The sequence below is a fragment of the Hibiscus syriacus genome, unplaced genomic scaffold (genome assembly GCF_006381635.1).
Source record: "Hibiscus syriacus cultivar Baekdansim isolate YM2019G1 unplaced genomic scaffold, ASM638163v2 tig00000738_pilon, whole genome shotgun sequence".
In the NCBI taxonomy this organism is placed as follows: Eukaryota; Viridiplantae; Streptophyta; class Magnoliopsida; order Malvales; family Malvaceae; genus Hibiscus; species Hibiscus syriacus.
The window spans coordinates 734689-756162 of NW_024061816.1; the positions used below are offsets into that span (position 1 = coordinate 734689).

At 34.0% G+C, this 21474-nt stretch overlaps 2 protein-coding genes across 2 annotated transcripts; both read right to left on the bottom strand.

Annotated features, from left to right (window-relative positions):
• Nucleotides 1-12059: 12059 nt before the first annotated feature.
• On the bottom strand, nucleotides 12060-13190 carry LOC120213031 (expansin-A15-like). The gene is made up of 3 exons (XM_039211184.1): nucleotides 13012-13190; nucleotides 12612-12924; nucleotides 12060-12522 (listed from the first exon to the last, which is right to left on the bottom strand). The coding sequence occupies exons 1-3, from the start codon at nucleotides 13136-13138 to the stop codon at nucleotides 12219-12221; spliced, it is 744 nt and encodes a 247-aa protein (XP_039067115.1). The 5' UTR covers nucleotides 13139-13190; the 3' UTR covers nucleotides 12060-12218.
• A 2422-nt stretch (nucleotides 13191-15612) lies between these two features.
• Nucleotides 15613-20054, bottom strand: LOC120213042. Its single transcript, XM_039211190.1, has 4 exons — nucleotides 19957-20054; nucleotides 18395-19087; nucleotides 17020-17056; nucleotides 15613-16931 (listed from the first exon to the last, which is right to left on the bottom strand). Exons 2-4 carry the CDS (start codon nucleotides 18721-18723, stop codon nucleotides 15915-15917), a joined length of 1383 nt encoding a protein of 460 aa, XP_039067121.1. The 5' UTR covers nucleotides 18724-19087; nucleotides 19957-20054; the 3' UTR covers nucleotides 15613-15914.
• Between the last annotated feature and the right edge of the window lie 1420 nt (nucleotides 20055-21474).

Sequence of the window (21474 nt, forward strand, 5' to 3'; positions counted from 1 at the left end):
TTACAGTTCTTGTTTTCCTTTTTTCCTTTTAAGTATGAATTTTTAAAGAAACTTTTACAACCAAATGCCACTTCAAACTGATAATTTAATCTATCGAACCGAATAATATTTTTTAGGGTAAAATTAAAAAATAGTTACTATTAAACTATTTTATGTTATATCTCAGAAAGGTCTCGTGTGAATTTAACAATGGTCAAATATCGTTAACGTAGCTCTAAATAAATTTCAAAGATATGAATGAACATTGTTCCAAAGATGAGGAACAAGCATTTGCACATGCTTAATATTTATGGATCATTGAAGAGATTCTGATGTTCTAAAAATTTCGCAACTAAGTTCATGTTATGTGGTTGTGTCACCTTTTTAATTTTTAAGAAGTGGACACATTCAATTCCGAATTGACAGTTTTAGCACCACTCTTTAGAAAAATATATAGTGACCGATTCGAGGAAAATTTCTATTGATGAATGTCTCTTTTTTCTAAGTCTTAGGCTTACTATTACATATCTTTCCTATGTTCGTGTATTAATAAGTCATTTGTCTTTTCCATCCTATTAAGGGTCAGTTTGGTATAGTGACTTGTAAAAGTGTTGATGCAACGAACTTTTAAAAGTGTTGTAGAAACGAACTTTTAAAAGTGTCGTAAAAACGAACTTTTAAAAATATTGTACAAAAGTGCAATATAAAATTTAATTGTTTGAGATTACCATTAAATAGTGAGTTTGAAAAGATAAATTGTACATTATAAATATTATGTCTAAATTAAAAACATAATATTTAAATTATATTTACACTAATATATGAATCATATCAATTTAAACTATAATAAATTCAAAAAATATATTATTATATGTGAATTTTAAGATATCAGGTTATTGTGAGTAGAACTCAAGTTTAGAAGTACACATTTTATTATTAAATTTTGAATCTTATTATCATTATAATTAGAATCTAATTTATAAATTTATATGTTTATAATAAAAATATTTTACGTAGTTCCAATGGATGTCCTATACTACCTATGCTTAGTGTTATATGGGATATATGACATGCAGTTATGTCTCTTATCTATTATATTATTGTTGAATGACATACGAGTGAGTGTGTGCTTCGCCAATTTGATTTCGAACAATTTATTCTAGAACCAACCATGAACTTCAATAATTTGCATAACATTGCCAAACGAGGTAAGATTGATGTTGATTGGGAAGAAAGCCCATTGAATATGTTGATTGGGAAGAAAGCCCATTGAATGGATAATGATGTGGGAGAACTGTTATAATTATATTCTTGACCGTCGTCCTTTCTGGACCACTTATTTTAAGATTTCGTTTGATTACATGTCATGGTTTAATGAACATGAGAAGCTATTCATATTTTTTTGATGAGATAGGAGGTGAGTATATTTATCGTTATCAAGAAAAACGTGAATCGATGTAATATCACCGTCCCCTCGACTAATTGAGGAAGAAGAAAAAACACATACAATCTGTCCTTGTCAGTAACATCGAAAACAACACAACATCCACCGTCTTAAATGATGCAATATTCATTGAGTTATATTTCGAGTCTGATGGGTTATATCCCGAGTCTTTCGGATTATATGCCATAACGCCAAGTCTGCTGGGTTATATGTTGAGTCTGCCAGATTATATGTCGATTCCATATGAGGATATTACGCTCTTATGGACCTTATATTTGTTTCATATGCATCGTACTAATGCGTGGTGATTCTTCACCAACACCACCACTACATTTAGCCCAGTCAGTCCAATTGATGATGTTATTTTCTTGTGTGTGTGATTTTCTTACAATTCTCATTGAACGGTAGGATCATTGATCATACACCTTTGCATCCGTTATTCTACAATGTTCATTCTTCGGTGACGACTCTAGCACCACAAGTTGAAGCTAATGTTGGTGAAAATGATGAAAACAATTATAATGAAAATCAAGTTGAAGCTAATGTTGATGAAAATGATGAAAACATTTAAGATGAAAATTATGTTAAAGAATAATCTATACGAAAAATCTTGTTCGAAACAAACAACAACTATCATGTGGAACTCATAGGCAAAGAAGGCATGCTAGATTTTATTATTATTTTAATGTTGTATTAAGTTTGATGTCAAAAATTTATTAAATGTATAAATATTTTGAATTAAATGTTTAATGTTATATTAAAATTTTATTTTATAATATTATATTTAATATTTTTATAATATGTCATCAAGAATGCATTTTGTGTCGTTGGATAGTCACATAAGAAAAAGATATTTTTATGGAAAACGTCTTTGTCGACTCGAATACCATCTCGGTAAAGCACTTTCTATATATATAAAAAAATTCAGTGGTGGAAATAAATGTCAAGATTGAGAATTAATCTTTGATAGGTGTTATATTAAAAAAATAATTATTTGAGGGGGGTATATTTGAGTAAAAAATCATAATTTTGATCGAGAATTATAGGATTTAAATTTAGATTTTTTTTTAGTTTTTTTAGACCAATGAAATTGTAACCTTCCATCGGAAGGATACTTTCAAACGCGCGCGCTATTGAGCGCTCGATAAGAGTAAAAAGGGCGGTGACAACAAAGGGAGAGCACCCTTGCACTTAAGCCGAACAAGCACGGTCCCTCTCTCCATTCACCAAAATTAGTGCAGGAGGCTGAGGTTTCAAGCTCTAATTCCAGCCCTTGCCATTCCTCTTCCTCTATCTCCTCACGCTCTCTAGCACAAAACCCTCTCCCCTCCTAAAAAATCGAAGCCCTATTTCCACTTAGATTTATGAGCTGTTTGTTTGGCTCTGAATGTAACCATTCAACGCTGAATGTTGAACCGTTTAGCATTCAGCGCGTTTGTTTCTCGCCTCTGAATGATTAAGTTCTGACTGATTCAGCACAGAAGTACATTCTGAATGATTCAGAGCCATTATCAAACAGCATGTCATATTCAGAGTTATTTCATACAGAGCCTCTGAATCATTCAATATTTGAATCATTCAACGTTTAATCATTCTAAAATAAACAAACAACCCCTTAGTCTAATTGAACATTTCTCCAATGACAGGATTTCGGATTTACCATTTTTGGCTGTGTCGCCTGTACGCCAATGTCAGATTCTCTCTCTTTCACTTTAGTTTCAATGGTTTACGTTAGTCGTTAAACTTGAGCTGAAATTTCGATTTCTGGAAAGTGTTTTGCTTCAAGAAAGTACTCAGTTCAACTCTTTTCACTCATAAGAATTTCATGCATGTAAAATTAAACCTATGGTTATGAGTCTTGAAAGCGTGCTTGTGGATTGTGGTAACAGGGTTGCGGCCTGAGAGCTATGAGGGCTAGATTGGCAAGGAAGAGAAGGGTTAATCGGCGCGTGATGCAGTCACTGATAGCGTCACGAGTTGCAGCTGCCGAGATGGAGGAGCAAATCCGGAGGATCAGGGAAGAGATGGAGCTACGGTTTCTAGCCGATGTCCTTGATGATCTGTGTGTTATTGATTGTCTCATTGAGGTTGAAAATGACCCTCAGATGTGAAACGCTTTCGAAAGGATCAGTTCTCAAAATCTGGGTAGGAGGAACACTCTCAGTATGAATCGACCTCGTAATTCTTTTTTGTAATATGGCGTTGATAAACTTGTGTTTAATTTCAAATTAAATATGTTTAGTAAATCACAAATATTGGCCACAGTATTTTGACATCCATGCTGGATCAAATAAGTGGACAGAAACAATCGATTCTTTTTAAAATTTTAAATTTTTATATAATTTAATTATTTTTTTTATATTTTTATTAATAATTTATTTTATTTTCTTAATATATAAATTACATTAAATATGAGTTTTGTTTTTGAATATGTGATTTTTAATTATTTAGTTTATATCAAGACAGGATAAAAAGATATCAGTATAATATTATATTTTCAATTAAATTAATGTTAGATTGATCCACGACATCAACTCAATCAAAATTTTAAAAAATAATTTCAATAATTTTTATTATAATTATATTGATATTATAAAAAATAGGTTAATGGTATGTGAAGTTCTCAAAATTTTTCAAAAAATCAATTTAACACTTGAATTATTTTTTTACTCCCCTCAAACTCAAAAAAAAAAAAATTAATATAACCTTTTGACCAATGATTTTTGTCATTAACCACTACGATGTTGGCTTGATAATTCAAAGTGTTGATGTCAAGATTCACAATACCGACATAGTGATCCACGTCGGTTGATGACATGACAAACAAGACTAAATTGATTTTTTAGTAAGTGTAACTGTCAAATTATTTTTTTTAAGTTCAAAGTTCATTTAACTTTTTTGGCTAAAAGGGTATTTGAGGTCCATGTATTTTTCAAAAAAAAAAAATTAATGTGGCCCTAGAATGTATTTGCACTCAATGTGACCCTCAAATTAAGAAAATGAACCACATGAGGCCCTTTGACTAAAAGTTTTCATTTTGACCGTTACGAAGCTAATGTGACACTTCAATTTGCTAACGTGATGGTCTACAATATTGACATGACAGTCCACAATAACTGGTGACGTGACAGATGAGTTAAATTAGTCAAATACCATATTAAGTTCTTTTTCTAAATCCGAAGACTACATTATTATTATTAATATTATTATTGAAAAGACCATATCATGGATTTTCCTCGTGAAGTGCCACATCAACATTGTAATAATCAACGGTAAAAACCGTTAGTCAAAGATCATGCTAAGTTATTTTTCTAAATTCACATTAAATGCAAAAATCAAGGGACACATTATTATTATTATTATTATTATTATTATTATTATTATTATTGAAAATAACAGGAGCCTTTGGTACCTTTTGCTTTTGTTCTTTTATGTTTGGACAAAAGTCTCGTAGTCGCAGGCTTTTATCAGAAGCATTCAGATGGAACTTGAACACAATTAAATTGATTCAAAGGGTTGAAGGAATGCAAGAAAAAATAATTCGATCCAAGTAAAACTACAAGGGTGTAACCGTCCAATACGGATATATGGTCTGATCCCAGCCGAAGAACCCCATTTTTGTCAATCAGTAGAGCAGTGGCAGGAAGATAAGATTTGCATCAGCAACAAATAGGACAATTTGTGATTTCAGTGCATGGTGAGACCAAATTCTTGTACAAGAGTTTACATTATAGCAGCAATGGCTAAACTATTACTGAGACCAATTTGTGATTTCATATGATGAATTTATAATTAATATATTTTTAGAGTATGTTATGTCATGAATTTAGTAGTATTTGACTGCTACTATATTATGCCTATTGTTGACATGTGGAACATGTGCAATAGACACGAGGACAACACTTGGATGGATGTAGCGGGCGTGTAGTAAGCTTGTGCTCGACACAAAGACATGTGGAGCAAATATGAAAACATGTGCAATTCATATTTCCTGCTTCACCACCACTGCCACTGCACCTCTCTCCGCGCTCTACCTCCCGTGACTCTGAGTTGGTGACCTCGCCTAACTCCTCGAGTCACTTGCTCCCAATTCCTTCTCTCTCTTCGTTTCCTCTACTAACCCTAACTTACCCCTTCCATTTCTATGATCCAATTTCCTTTTCTTTTCTTTTAGATTTTCAAAATGGTGGCTCAGTCTCTGCCCTCCTTGGACCAATTTCCTAACCCAAAAGAAGTGTTGGCCGTTGGGTGCAAGAAAACCCCAGAGGTGCAACAATGATCACCACCTCCTCTGTCTGAACCAGAAGAAGCGGAGAAAGTGGAAGAGCCTATGGTTGAACCGCCTGATTTGTTGGTAATGTAGTAGTCTCTTTTTATGGTTTCATCTGCAACTTTTGCAGTGTCATTATGAGTTTTTCTTTTTCTTATCAGGGTTTATACAATCCTGTCCCGGTTGCATCAAAATTAGATGAGAAGAATTCCTTGGCATTGACTATTGTTCCTGTTGGCGAGTTTGAGTCATCTTCAGTAGTTCAATACTTTACACCATGAAACATCAATAAACCGGCTTTCTACTTGTTTTAACCACATAAAATAAGTTTGAACCTTTTGCATGTCAATTTGTGTTTATGTTTTCATGGCACTACAGGCTGGGAATTGGCACTTGCCACTGCTCCAAGCTCGAATGATAATGCCACTGCAACTTACAAAATGGTATTACATACATGTGATGTGATGTCCGTTCATTCATACATAGGTAACATAACATGTTCATGTATGTATATCTCACCGATACTATTTTAATTTGGCATTTGATTGAAAGGGCGGAGGATTCGACAAGTTTATGTTGGACAGCCTGTATGAGGATGCATTAAGATGGCCAGTTTTGGTTATAGCCATACTTGCTGCAGTAGTGGGAAGCCAAGCTACCATAACTGGAACATTCTTGATAATCAAACAGTGATCTTCCCTTGGATGCTTCCCGAAGGTCAAAATAGTCCACACATCGTCCAAAATCCACGGTCAGATCTACATTCCTGAGATTAACTGGCTTCTGATGGTGTTATGCTTGGCAATTACTGTTGGCTTTAGAGGCACGAGGCGCTTGGGTAATGCATAAGGTATGCCAATCCTCTCCATAAATGTGTTAAATTGGTTGTATAACTTGGGGCTTAGAGCATCTTGCAATATCAGTTTCATATTCTAGCCTGAACCATTTCTTTATACGCAGAAAATGGAAACTTATGGTATCCTTTTCGACCCACCTAAAGCCGTGCTCAACTTATATATTGCTTTTTGTAAGTCTGAAAAATTCGCAATGTACAATAGATGTCTCAATTACATTAGGTCCATTTGATTATTTTTCTTTTATAGATTGTTTGACTAAAATATCATCTAAAATTATATAATATATTTATGATGTTATTTTAAAAAGGAATTTGAGGACAAGATATTAATGAGAGTATAAAAGAAATAATAAATTAATAGAAGGAAAAAATTGATAAAATGTTGTAATTAAAGGACTAAACTAAATAAAATAAAAAATTCAGAGACTATATCACGAAATAAAAAATTTGTTATTAAAGAGACTAGTTAGATTTACGTAATATTTGAACATGTTCAAATTTGATCAAAAGAAATTAAAAACTAAAGAAGAAGTTAATAAATTATATAAAATTAAGAGACTAAATTGTAAAAAAAAAGTTTAAGGGTTACTTTCGTCTCTGTAGTAGATATAATTTACATTTTTGTTCCTATGATATTTTAAATCAATTTAGCTCTCGAAATTATTTAATCGCATAAATGTTTAAAATATTTACTATTGTTTAGGGTTTTAAGTTAGGTTAGAGTTTAGGAGTTAGGATTTATAATTATTGTTTTAAATTAGGATTCAGAGTTTAGAATTTAGGATTAAAGTTTAAAGTTTAATGTGATACAATTAAATAACTTCCCGAACTAACTTAATACGAAAATATCAGACAAAAATGATAAATTATGTTTACTATATGGACAAAAATAATCTTTTAAGCTTAAAAAATATATTTTTGAAAACAGAAAAATTAAATATATATATATATATATATATATATAATTTAAATTATATATATATCGTAATTGAGGAGCATATAATTGCAATCTAATACATAAAACTAGGTATGAAATCCATAGCCTTTTCTCTATCTCGGCTTGTTGTTTTGTCAGAAGCTCATCAGCAGCTTTAGCTTTGTTTGAGGTTAAAAAAATGAGGATATTCGAGTTACTTGTAAGTACACGACAATCGTCTTGTTTGTTAGAAAATATTTGAATATATCCAAATTAGTGCGAGACACTTAAATTGCTAGTTGGGTGAATGTGTCTCGAATACTGATTAGTGCTTTAAATAGTTTTTATTTTATTGTTAATTACTCATTGATTATCGATTTTTGTTGCTGATTTGGACATTTCACTTGTTTTTTTGGGTAGGATGTTGGATTCAGAAATGACACTTAAATGACGTGATTCTGTAGTTTTTTTTTATATTTTCTGGAATCAAGGCCGATTTAGTGGGCATGACTACATATGATGTGTCATCTAGTCAGTAACTTTAGAAAGTCCAATCAGCAGTTTTGTGAGGATAGGAGACTCAGTCGCAAATTCAAAATTCAAATTTGGAATTATCTTTATTTTTAGATTTAATTCAAACAATTTCCAATAATTATTTATTGTCATTTTTGTTACATTGTTAGGGTTTTAGGAAGCTATAAATACCCCATTGGAGCAAGCTTTAAAATATGTCTCGTTCTTCAATTTAGCTTCTGTTCTTTTCTTTCTTTAGCTTTATAAAAATTCTTATTTTCTTTCATTTCACTTTTCTTTTATTTTTCAAATTATTTTCTTTTAAATCATACTCATCTAATTTTTCAATAAGCCAAATGCTTAAGCGATGACTCAATTCCGATTGTGAGAATTGAAAAACAAGTAAAACTCTTCGGGTTACATTATCAATTTTCTGGAATCAATGATTGACAATCAGTCATCCTTTTAAAATCAAAACGCTTTCATTTAAGAAAAGGCTGGTTGTTTTGATTATTGTTTCGATTTAAAGTTGGGAGGAAGGATTGACTTATAACACATTCGACTTCCTGTGAACACACTTAGCAGCGGTCTGCTAAAGAAAATTGAAATCAAATTCGATTCTTATTGAGACAACATAGATCGGATTTCTCCAGATCTTTCAATTGAGTTGGCACTAACAACGATTGTCGCGATTAGTCCACAAAAGGGCTGAAATTCAAATATTGATTTTGGATTATCGGTTTACCAGAGAAAAAAACAAGTTACAGGGGTTGGGCCTTGTAGACTGTAACCAACATGAATCTGAAGCTAAAATCTTATTCAATGATCGACGGAATTTGAGGCAAAAGCGAAAGCCTAAGGCTGTTTTTATTATTAGATTTTTTTATCTCAATCATTTTCTTTAAACTTCATTAGATTAAACCTTTATTTTCTTCTTAATCTTTCAAACAAAACCCCCTTATTTTTTACTTCTAATTTTTCGCCCAGATCAATATCAAAACCATCTAAATCAACAGCTCCAAAGTCCCTGTGGATCGACCCTTATAATCTTTTTACTATTCTATTTTATATCTTTTGAGATTAAGAAATTTATTTGACATTAAAACGACTTGTGTCAAATACTCACAAAGAATAAAGCTAGTCAAGTGTGTTTTCAATGTTTTGTGACCTCATATCTCACCATAGGTCACCCTAGGTATCGTGCAGGAAATATCTTGGGTAGGCTAGGAAGGTGTGAGTCCCGAGATGGTAAGTGACCCTCCACTACACCATGATGCCTACCCAAGTTTGTGTGTTTAATGTTTTTGTGTGCTTATGACTATACATGTTAGCATGCCCATGTGATGAATGTATGTAGTATGGTAGAATTATTTATGTGGCACTAAGTTTTTGAACTTATCATTCGGAATATATTTCTATGCGCACATTTTTAAGAGGATTGTCGAAGAATTTATTGTCGTTTCATGTTTCAAGTTAACTAGCAGCATAGTGAGTCTTCGATATTTTTAGTGGTCATATATTATTCTTTGACCTTATTTGTATTTGATTCATAACTCTATTTTGATGTATTTATCACTATAACTATTTTGGGATACATTATTGGGAGTTCCCCACTTTTGCAAACTTACTATATTTATGTCTTTAAACTATGTTTTAAAAGATGAATATGATTAAAGTATTTCAAAAGAATGGTTAGCCACGTAGGTGGTTTAGTGTAACGTTTTGCTCTAGCGGGTTTTAGATCGGATCGGATTAAGGTGTTGTAATCATGGTTATTTATAAGTCTACAAGCAAGGTAGATCTAATAATCAGACTTTAAATTTTGTTATGGTGCATCACATGAGCCTGTAAGAGGACTTGTCTGCCAAAAGTTTTTTCTATGTGTTGTAGTTGACTTGAGGATTTACGCCAGGGGATATGAGCTTTTGGGGAACACGTAAAGAAATTTGGGCGAAGACCAATTATTAATGAACTGTTGGGAGATCCAGTACGACGAAGACTGAGAAGTTATATAATTTTGAATGCTGATATTTCTTAATTATTGACAATTCATACACATCCTACAAATATAAATGTTTGAGTCTAAAATTTCAAGGGAGAACAACAATTCCTTCAACCACTAAAGCCACTCAATAAATTCAGATTTTTTTTTTGAAATATAATAAAAATAGGCCATAACGAACCTACAAGATTCAAATATAATAAAAATGGGCCACAAGAAGGGTAAGTTCTGGGCAGGGGAAAGAGGGGCGCCCACTCAGAGCCCATAATTTTAATTTATATTAATTTATCTTTTTTTTAATAAACTAAATTAAAAACGGACCCATAAATATTAATATATTAATTTCTTAATTAATGTAAGAGGGCCTATAAACTTATTTCTTATTGTTCTCATAGTCATATAACGTTAAAAACTATATTAATATATTAAATTAAAAGCAGGACCCATAAATATTAATAAATTAAATTAAAAGCATGACCCATAAACTTATTTCTTAGCTTATCGTTCTCATCATAAGTAATGTTAAAAACTATATTAATATATTAAATTAAAAGCATCCCATAAATATTAATAAATTAAATTAAAAGCAGGGCCCATAAACTTATTTTTTATTGACTTATTGTTCTCATCCTAACGTCTATTTCTGGGTTAATCATAATGTTTATAACAGTTACTTTTTATTTCCTATAAATGATAGGTGAACATTGAGTAAAATTAACTTATTTCTTGCATTAGATATGAACATAGAGCCAATTTTTCCGACTAAGCATCGTATTTTTAGAAAAATATAATTTGATGAGAATGACCATGATGAAGAAATGCAATCAGCAGATGAGTCTTTTAAAGTTAATTATTTTTTTGTTATTGTTGATATGGCAATCACTTCTTTGAAAGATATATTTGAGCAGTTAAAGATTTTTGAAAATTATTTTGGATTTTTAATTAATTATACAAGGTTGAAGTCATTGGACGACAATAAATTAAAAGAATGTTATGATAATTTTAAGATTATTTTTTCTCATAATAATTTGTCGAATGTTGATGCAGATGATTTTTTTTCTGAAATGAAAGTGTTGCAATTGACTTTGCCAAATGTATTCATGTAAGTGCTTGAAGTTCTTGAGTTTGTTAAAGCTAGAGATTGTTATCCTAATGTTTCAATTGCTTATCGAATCTTATTAACAATGCCGGTAACGGTAGCATCCGCAGAAAGAAGTTTTTCAAAGCTGAAATTATTGAAGAGTTACTTGAGGTCAACAATGTCACAAGAAAGATTGAATGGACTAGCTATGTTATATATTGAGAAAAATATGTTGGAAAGCATTGATGTTGACACTATCATCAATGATTCTGCATCAAGAAATGCTCGAAGTCAATGTTTTTTTATAAGTATTTATATTCTTAAATATGTTTTTGACATTTTTAATATTGTAATGAATTAATATTTATTTAATTTAATAAAAAATTAATTAAAATTTTATATTGCATATTTTTTAATATTCTTTTAAATTAGGGCTCATTTTTCTAATTTTGCCCCGGGCCAAGAAAAAGTCAGAACCGACCCTGGCCACAAGTAACCACCTTATAATCTATTTCGCTTCTTAAAAATCGACTATATTCATAATTACCAAGATTAAAAGTGTTGTATTGTAGATTAATAATTTCAATATTAATCAAATACCAGGATTAAGATTGATTTGTAAAGGTTGACAATATACACTAACCAACTGAGCTTCACAGAAAATGCAGGCTATATCATTATTGGCAAACGTAAATCTTATGCAATTCAATACAAATGATGTCTCTTCAGAGCAGATTCCACTCCAAAAGATCACATCAAACATGCAAACCTGGCAGGAAATGCTAATAAAGACTTGCTCTTTAAACATTATTTAGACAGGTCTCTATGCCCCATAGAGACCAATTTCAAACCAACTTTATCGCTTTTTGGTGCATCTTCGCATCAAATTCCACAACAATGCATTCAGCCCCAGGGAAAGAATGGTGAAATAAAAAACACACACACAATGGCAGCATTCAGGGCATTTGTAAAAGCACCCCATGATTTTGTCACTGTATTACAAACCTATAGCTTATATCAGATATAACTAACTATTAAACTAAAACTATTTGGTTAATGGTTGCTTGTAGCCTTAGGGGCTTGGTCATGTTTGGGATGAAATGACTCCAATTTTTCATCTGTTTTTTGGTTAGTTTTGAAGGTGAAGATGGGAACTATTAGAATTGCCCTCCTGTGAAAGTTTGGCCGAACACCCAATTCGTAGGAGCCACGTTATCGGAGATGACCGTGCGGCCATCGCTCGTTGTGACCTTGAAAGAGAGTGCTTGACCATTCATGTAGGCATTGCTTTGCCAGTTTTGGCCCCAATTGCGAGACATCACTTGCCAACCGGTTTTAGACCCTTTAATGGAGACGGACACCACATCTCCGGCACCTCCGACATTGGTTATCAGCACAAGGTTGAAGTATGGATGTCCATTTATGGTAAACCTTATCCCACCGGATTTCTTACAAGCAACCCTGCAAACAAAATGATAACTTAGTTGTGTTGATTTGCTTTAGAAATTAGTTGACATGACTATGTTGTACACTAGTTTTTTGTGTTTTACCTTCTGTATGCAACAGGAACTATTCCAGCTTTATAGTGAGCTATATGTTGGAAAACAGGTTGTGAAAGATCGAAATGTCGTAGCGGAGGGTTACACCAGCCGCCTGCATTATTCTGGAGAGCGTTGTATGGAGGGCAGAAGTTCGTTGCTGTTACTATAATGGAGCCCGGGAGACACCATCTATTGTCACTAACACACTTGATCTCGAAGCACGCCCCACAAGTAAGCCCTTTGTTGAATAGAGCAGTGCTCAATGCAGCGGTGTTTGTGCCATAACCTTGGCCGTAAAGATTCCCATAGCCACATGCTCCACCTACAGCATACGGAAAAAGTAACTGAGAAAGGAATCATGGAAAGGGAGAGATGGTGATTATACATTTTGTGTCTGCTTAGTTCTTACCCATTGTTCCGGATGCATCGCCGCCTCCGTAGAAGGTAGCGTGAGCATTGGACCATCCGCCTCCAAGTCCATGAGTTGTCTTCAACATGGCAAGAGAAGATACAATAAAAATTCCAAGAAAATCCATTTTCTGCAAAACCAATTGACATTCAAATATCAGAATTTGAACATGAACAGAAGATATAGAAAGTATCTGATAAGTTTATATAAGAGAGATGATGTTCTTGTTCCTTACAAAGGCAAGAGTTAACTAAGAGTCAATGAGAAATAAGGTAAGGAAGAGCTGAGGGGACTAAGTTGTATTTATAGATGTGTGTCACTAGGGGAAGCTGATGTAAATATAGACGCTACCAAGGTTCATGGAGTTTTTTATTTCATATTTGAAAACGGATAATTAGCACCCTTATCTTGTTCAAAACTCTCTACCATTTGACAATGAATGTTTATACCCCTGCATACACGGTGCTCGAATCCGGGACCTCGAGGGATAACAACAATCTCTTAACGACTTAGATCGTTTGGTTAGTGCATTGCCACCCTTATCTTTTGAATGACATTTGCAATGATATCAGTGTGTTACTTTTGCACACTTCATATGAAAGAGTGGAAAATAAAGTGTAACCCTGAAAAAGGATGCTCAAATGGCTTGGACCCATGTTCTTGTTGACATTTCTTTATGAACCTGAAAAGAAGTAGACTAAAAGGCTATTTGCACCGATTGAAGTCCTCAACATTTTGTAAATTACTTTTTACTATGTTTTCTATGCATGTTCCTGGCCCATACTTAAAGAACCTCAAGAATCTTTCTAGGATGTGAATCTTATGGCAAAAGGGTTAAAGATATTTGAAAGAAATTTATCAGAGAAGTGATTGAGTACCATGAAAGTTAGGAAGATAAAAAGGATACACGACCATGGTGACGACTAAATGATTTCATGATGTTACACTGGAACCAAAAAAGTAGAGTTATCCTCAGATAAGGTTCTTTTTGTGGTACTGGTCAGTCTGGTCTAATGTCATCAGCTTCTTGTGCAGCTTATAGTTTAAGAATTGCCATATTGGTAAGTATCTGTCGAAAAGAATGCAGAAGAGAAACCTCTTAATGATGTCGATCGAAGTTCATCATCGGTGATCTCCGATTCCCCTTTCGGTCCTACGTTAAGATTAGATGAAACAAATTAGAATAAAGAATCAAACTATATGCTTAAGCTATCGAATATAGGCTACGAAAAGAAATAATCAAAGTGTTGTGCATGTGGCTTACCGTCCACCTCAGTAAAAGGAATTTATCTCTTTACTTTTAATCATCTTCGCAGTGCCTAATAGATTGCCTTTCCTAAAAGAAACGATAAAATTGAAAATTTCTTTTATTATATTTCTTTCTCGGTCATCACTCATGAGACGAGACAGATTATGAGCTACTCGAGTTTGACTCAATTAAAGTTTAATTAACACTCGAATCAAATAGACTTGAGTTCAAGCTCGAACTCGACTCGAACTATTTGATACCTAGCTCGAAAAGCTCGCAAGCTACTCGAAATAAATAATATATTAAAATTTTATTTTTAATTAAATTATTAATAATATTAACATTTATATGTTTTTTAATACAATATAAGGCTTTTATGTATTTAAGGTTCGAAATCAAGTTTGAGCTTCAATCGAACTAGGCCTGAGAATTTTTCAAGTGTAAATTTTTTTCGAGCTCGAGTTTAACTTCAATTTTTTTCGAGATCAAATTGATCTTAATAATTTTAAGCTCGTGAGCATTTTGTAAAAAAAATATAAGTTTGTGATCTTTCGAGTCGAGCTTCAATTTTATATTTTGAGTTCAAGTTAATATTAATAATTTTAAGCTCGCGAGCTTACAGTCGAGTTCACTCATCAATTCCCAAAGCAACGAAGAAAATTGTTCATATTTCATATACTAACAACCATATCATGGTAGTTTGAAGTGGCCACGAAATAAAGAAGAAAATAAATCCCACAACCAGATATAAAGTCCCAAAGAATGATGACAACAAATCAAAGCAGGCCACATACTCAAGTTACAGAGTTTTGTGAACCAAACTTAGCACATGGGATCACATGGCCAACTTGTTCAAGCAATAGGATAACATATAAAAGAAAAGCCTAAAAGGCCTACTTGAATGCCCTTTACACAGTTCATAGAGACTAGCAACTAGCAACTTACATATCAACTCTAATCCACACGAATACCAGAAAGTACATTTTGTTTTGTGTAAGCCACTGATCCCTATGACGGAGGCTCCACCGGGATTTTCCTGGTCACCACTGTTGTATTGGCCACTTCGAGTTCGAGGCCCCGCGCGCACATAATTCTTTAATAGAGAACATGTGGATGCATAATTCAAACAGCAGCATCTCAAAAGACTGGCATGCACTGAGAATCGCCATCCGGTGGAGTCCATGATATGTAAGTTCAATACTCTCTAAAGGATCACGGACTAAAAGGGGTTCTGGTGCTTGTCATTCAACTATTTGCTTCAGAGGCATGCCCCCATATTATAAGCCATATAGCTGGCCTTAGACCCCAATGTATATTAGTACTAAACAAACATACAATAACAAATATTTAACTTTCAAAGCAAACATCTCCATTCATATATTTGCACAAAGAACAAAAATGGAATACTTTCCAATTTAAGCATGAAAAGTAGACCTGTATGTTGCAGTGTAAATCACATAGATGGATCATTTTTAACAACACATTAGAAACAATCTTAGGAGACTTGCTTGCAACTCGTAATGTGAATGAGCAAGCAATAAGATATTCGAGATGTTCTTGCTACTAACCCCATAGGAAAACATAATATATTTGAAAGTAGCCAGAGAGTTTGGAAAGTGACTAAATCCATCCATTTGCAAGTGAATTGCATGAACTATGAAATAGACTCTTGTAGTCGAGCGCCATCTTTGCTAGAAGAAGATGAGCCGATCCTCTGGAATACCTTTGAGGTAAATATATCTTTACTTGCTTTTCCTTTAAATGTGAAATGTTTTTTGATATGGTTTTTTATCGAAGAACCGTTGCCGTTGCCATTGCCATTCCATCGTGGGGCTGGTCGAAGCCAGTTTCTCCTTAATTTTTCCTTCATATGATTTGAGAATTCATCGTCTTCCTGGCCTTCAGATATCATGGCACCCCTGCTCCTTCGTAAAGATCTTAAAGCCACTTGCAAAGGTTCTGAAACTGATGCAGATTCTTCTAAAGGTCCAATGGTTTTGAGACACAATGGGCACGGAGGATCATGAATCTGGGATTTTGGCGTGACTTGATCCAAGCATTCGGCATGGAACACATGGCTGCAGGGTAAAATCCCAGCAGTTGGCATGTCACCACTTCTAATTATTCGTTGCGAACTCCAGGGAGACTTGTGCCACAAAATTTTTCCACATACTCCACACTTGTGGTCTACCGCAGGGCCAATAGGGGACCTCAGGTTGTCCAAATCAACATGCTCTGCAATGTCAAAATTTTCTCCATCTAACCCCAGATCATAACTGCTAGCACTGCTCCACCTAAAACCTTCTCTTCGAGAGCTAGCACTTGGGTCTGGGGATGCATCAGACCTTTGAAGTTCAGAAAATGTTTTGTGGAACTTGTGGTCAACACTAGATCCGTTTTCATGCCAGTGAAATGGTGAGAAGCGCTCCTCGTTAGGTATCAACTTACCAATGCTGTTAAGGTCAGCATCACAGAAGCCTTCAGAATCCGAGACAGGGTTGCGAAACACTAGTGGGTAAACAGCTTTTGTCATGTAAGAACGTTTACTGGCATGGTTGCGATTCGGAAATGAGGACTGCCTGCCAGAGGAATCCAAGTGACCAGACTCAGAGAGGGAAGACGGGGATCCAAAGCTAGGGGATCCTGTAGTCGTTTTATTGGCATATCGCCTCTGCAAGAACAAAAAGAGGAAAATGATAAATGAAAAAAAATAAATTATTTAACTGCTACAAAACCCAACAAGTTGAAACACACGTCACCTCAGTGGAGCGAGGGAACCAAGAGGTCTGGGGACAGGTCCTGATAATTAAAATTACGTTAACAAATAAAACATATGATAGTGCAAACAATACAAATTTTATACAAACGAAACAAACTATAATTGAATCAGAAATATGAAAAGACAAAGGAAATAGCAACCTATGGTTGATTGGTATTGAAATTCAGGGAAATAGTTAGTCCTCTAAAAGAGGGAAAGAAAGAGAACTACAAATTCGATTTAGCAAAAATAAAACAAGCTATTCTGACATCCCTCACATCCTACATTTTTGTGAATTACAGATCCGTCTTCACACTCCAAGTGACAGCTTTGGAAACATCCACCACTTTGGCAATTTCATAATGTTTTTAAGTTTTACCAGCATAGTCAACGTATTATGATAAGCATTTTGCAGTTTTGTAAAACCCTTTAATTAATTCACATGTCGCACGGATACAAACATTTATGCAACAATTCAAAGCACTGAATCAGGATAGCCTCAACTATCTCTAAAGGGATGAATCAGGCTATCCCCCCCAATCAATAAGTTGAAATAAGCATTTTACTGCCTAACATCACTGCCAAGCAGAAGCTCGGCAACAAAATACATTATAGTGAACTACCAGGTAGGATTCGGTCAACTGAGGTAATTCTGCAGCAAAGAACGCAGATGGTTCCTCCATGCCAAAAAGGTAATCACTAATAGAGGACATCTGAAAGATTCTGACATTCTTGCATTTTGACATGTAGTTATAGTTCTAACGAGGCATTAATTCAAATGAATTCTACCACATCATCCTAATGAGAAATCTATTTTATACATCCTCTAATTTTGGAGCATGGATTGTTTTCCAATTCCGCACTTATACATTCTTGAATAACTCCCTAAATGACAAAACAAGCCATATGGAAAATAATTGGTATGATAAGGCAAAACATACGAAAATAGAAACCATGAGACAGAAGGTAAAGATAATCTTGATCAATAATCAGTAATGAATTCTTATAAAAAAATAATCAGTAATGAACAATTGAATTGTTCCTTATATTATGGCTTGAAGAAAGCAAAGACTTTCAAGAATCTACAATATTATGCCACAAATTAGTTCCAGTATTAAACAATTATGGTAATCTGAACTTATTTCGTCAGCCCTTCATTTCAGAAAAGATAATTAGCTGTGATTATATGAATTCCGATAGACGTATAGAAAGTACATGATATTGGGCATTCTGCTAAGTAGATAAAAGAAAAAGAAAAGAAACTGCATTAAGACATGCAACTAATTGAGCACAATTAAAACAGAAAAAGTGGCATGTGATAAGAACCAAAGTTAGGCCAGGTAGGCATGCCATGTTTGCTGATAAAAAAAATCAATCTAACAATACCTCCAACATTAGAGGCAAGGAGCTCCTCTCGGTTGAACCTTTGAATAGGTGAAGTCCATCGTGGCAACTGAGTAGTATAAGGTGGGCTGCCAGAATAAGAGAGTGCGCCATCAGAAACAGAATGGTGATGATTGATGTACCCTTCACTGCCTATCTTGCTTCTGCTACTCGTGCTATTTGAAGACAGTGATGAACCATGTATACCAGCAGCATGGGACCCATGTGACATACCATTTGAATGTAACCTACAATCCCATATTCTCAATGGAGGAGGTGAAAAACTAGAGTTTGTCCTCCAATGTGGTTCATTACCATCCATGGAACCTTCCCTTCTGCTTGTGGGTGATTTTGTTCCATGTGGCCCAGCGGCCACACAACAAAGTGCACCCGTATTAGCTATTTTCTGTTTGCACAATAAGGTTGTTCGGTAGTCTATTTTAAGATTTTCATGGAAGTATGGAACTCCACATGCTTATCAGGACTCGAGCACATTCAAATGTCAACAAGAAATTATTGAAGCCCACAGCTATCCACCCAAGACTCGAACAGAAGCAGAAGGCACGTCACATTCCCATCTTTGGAGGAATAATAACGGGAAACAAAAGTGCAATTGAGAAACTTTCGACTCCAATAATCCAATTGAACTTGAACAATAGGATTCCTTAGAACTCGGCTATTCCTGGCTGCAATCATCCATTTCAGCAAAGTAATGAGTAACTCGATATAATCTTATGGTCAATGCAGAGGAAGAAAGAAAACTGAATTAAAATAGATCTTAAACAAACAAAGATGAGGAGGAAAAAAAACAATAATATGATAGTCAACATCACGAATTTAGGATGAAATGATATGCCATTGTTTAAAAGTGAACATGTCTCATAAATTTACTAAAAGGTATTTTATATCTGGACATGCAAACACCCACACCCAAAGGGAAAGACAATCGGTAAGCTTTACAACAGAAAACACATAGTGAATTACTGGAAGTACAGAGAAAATGCAGTTGATTATACAATCTTCACACCTTTTGTAGAATATACCTAAGCTAGTCTTTCCACATTTTTTTGCACATCGTTGACCTCTTTCATACCCCTTTCTCCTTTTAGCTGCAGTTGATTATGCAATTTTGTAGAACAGAGCAGACAAGTATCATTATTTTGATAGCAACAAAACCTGAAAGGATTTCTGAAGAAGTCTCTTACAAGTGTGAAGAGTATATAATTATGAGCAACACTTTCAAACCTAAGATTATGTTCCCAATAATAAGCAAATCAACCCTCGTAATCAATCATTGGTAAAAACAAATCTACTTCAAAGTCCTAAAGCATCATACAAGGAAACGATAACCTTTGCCCTTCACTCAAAAAAATACCTCGAACTTCTCATCAAAAGTAGCAATTACCCAGAAAAGAAAACCACTCCAAAATATGAAATATACCCAAACTCAAAAATAAGAAATTTCCGCATCTTATCTTTTAATCAGCTAATAACACAAACCATATCCTCCCCACATAAAATCATGAACCAAAATGAAGAGAGAAAAGGAGAGTACCTTAAAAAGGGCCAAAATCTGAAGTGGATTATGATGAAATCTGGGATTTTAAATTAAAAGAAAACCCAAAGAAACCCTAAGCTGTTTAGAATAAAAATGGGGGGAAAGGGAAATGAAACAGAGAAAGTGAATGAAGAAAAGGGTAAAGGGTAAAGGGTAAAGGGTAAGAGGCTAATGAGAAGTGAAAGTGACGGGGGCATTCACATTATTGTTACTACAACGACAACGACAACGATTGCGATCATGTCGAGAAAAAGAAAATTTGTAAGGATTTGCTGTAACATTTATCTTAAATAAATTACTATTTTTAAGAAACGGAATAATTGTTCCTTGCCTCAGGACACAACCGACAAAGTTTCATGTTTCTGTTCTAGAGTCATTGCTTTGCCATTGATCTAAAAAGTGCAAAGTTTAACTCAAGAAAACCAAGGTTAAACTACATGTTTAATACATTAATTATTATTTTTATCATTTTTGATCACACAATTACTTTTTTAAAATCATATCTTTTGTTTTAGTCTGATAATCAATCATTAAAAAGTTAACACAGCCATTGACATTATATTTTTAAAAAAATTCAATTATGATGTGATAATATTTTATAGTGATATATTAATATATTAATCTTTTAACGTTATAGGATTAAAATGTAATGTTATATATGATTTTAAAATAATAAATAATTAAGTAATTAAAATAGAATAAAAGTGATAAATAAAGTTGTTAGCAAGATAATAAGGATGTTTAAGCCTGTTGAAATACACGCCATTATCCAATGCCTCCAACACTCTACGGCTTTGTTTATCATCTTTTGCCAAATGCTATGATAACGTTAGAGATAAAGTGATAAATAAAAGTGATAATAAGAGTTCTCAATAATCGGTTAGCAAGCTGTGTGGAAAAAGTGACGGGGGAAAATCAATTCGCGTTCATAGGAGGAAAACAAGTCTCAGACTGTTCTCTATCTCGTAATAACAGAGAAGCGATCATCTTCAAGGCCGATTTTAGTAAAGCGTACAACTCAGTGGATTGGAATTTTTTGAACTTTATCATGAGAAAAATGGGATTTGGTGAAAGATGGAGGCATTGGATAATGGTGTGTATTTCAATAGCCTCTATATCCGTCCTCATCAATGGGAAGCCATCCGAGTCGTTCAAAGCCAAAAAGGTTTGAGACAAGGGTGTCCCGTCTCCCCTATTATTTAATTTCGTCGGTGAAGTGCTGAGCTTGATGATAAACAAAGCCATAGAGTTGGGCTGTTGTAAAGGTGTTAGGGTAGGCGCATCGAATTTGCGAGTGTCTCAATTGTAATTTGCTGACAATCTGTTAGTGATATCAGGAGACATGGAGCTGATCAGGAACATTAAAAGAGTTCTTAGAATATTTGAAGTTATGTCGGCTCAACATGGCAAAATCAAAGTTGAATGGCGTAAACATCGATTAAGCAGTGATCTCAAGGTGGACGTCAGAAATCAAATGCAATGTGGATAAGCTCCCCACAACCTATGTGGGTCTTC

What these genes read in the sequence shown, in the direction of transcription:
- LOC120213031 (XM_039211184.1), bottom strand. Translation starts at nt 13,138, where the DNA reads ATGGATTTTCTTGGAATTTTTATTGTATCTTCTCTTGCCATGTTGAAG. An exon ending in CGATGCATCCGGAACAATGG is followed by an intron (nt 12,925 to 13,011) that starts GTAAGAACTAAG and finishes CGTATGCTGTAG; the next exon opens with GTGGAGCATGTGGCTATGGG. An exon ending in GTTCCTGTTGCATACAGAAG is followed by an intron (nt 12,523 to 12,611) that starts GTAAAACACAAA and finishes TTTTGTTTGCAG; the next exon opens with GGTTGCTTGTAAGAAATCCG.
- LOC120213042 (XM_039211190.1), bottom strand. Translation starts at nt 18,723, where the DNA reads ATGGATGGTAATGAACCACATTGGAGGACAAACTCTAGTTTTTCACCT. An exon ending in AATGTTGGAGGTATTGTTAG is followed by an intron (nt 17,057 to 18,394) that starts ATTGATTTTTTT and finishes AATTATCAGGAC; the next exon opens with CTGTCCCCAGACCTCTTGGT. An exon ending in GGTTCCCTCGCTCCACTGAG is followed by an intron (nt 16,932 to 17,019) that starts GTGACGTGTGTT and finishes TTGTTCTTGCAG; the next exon opens with AGGCGATATGCCAATAAAAC.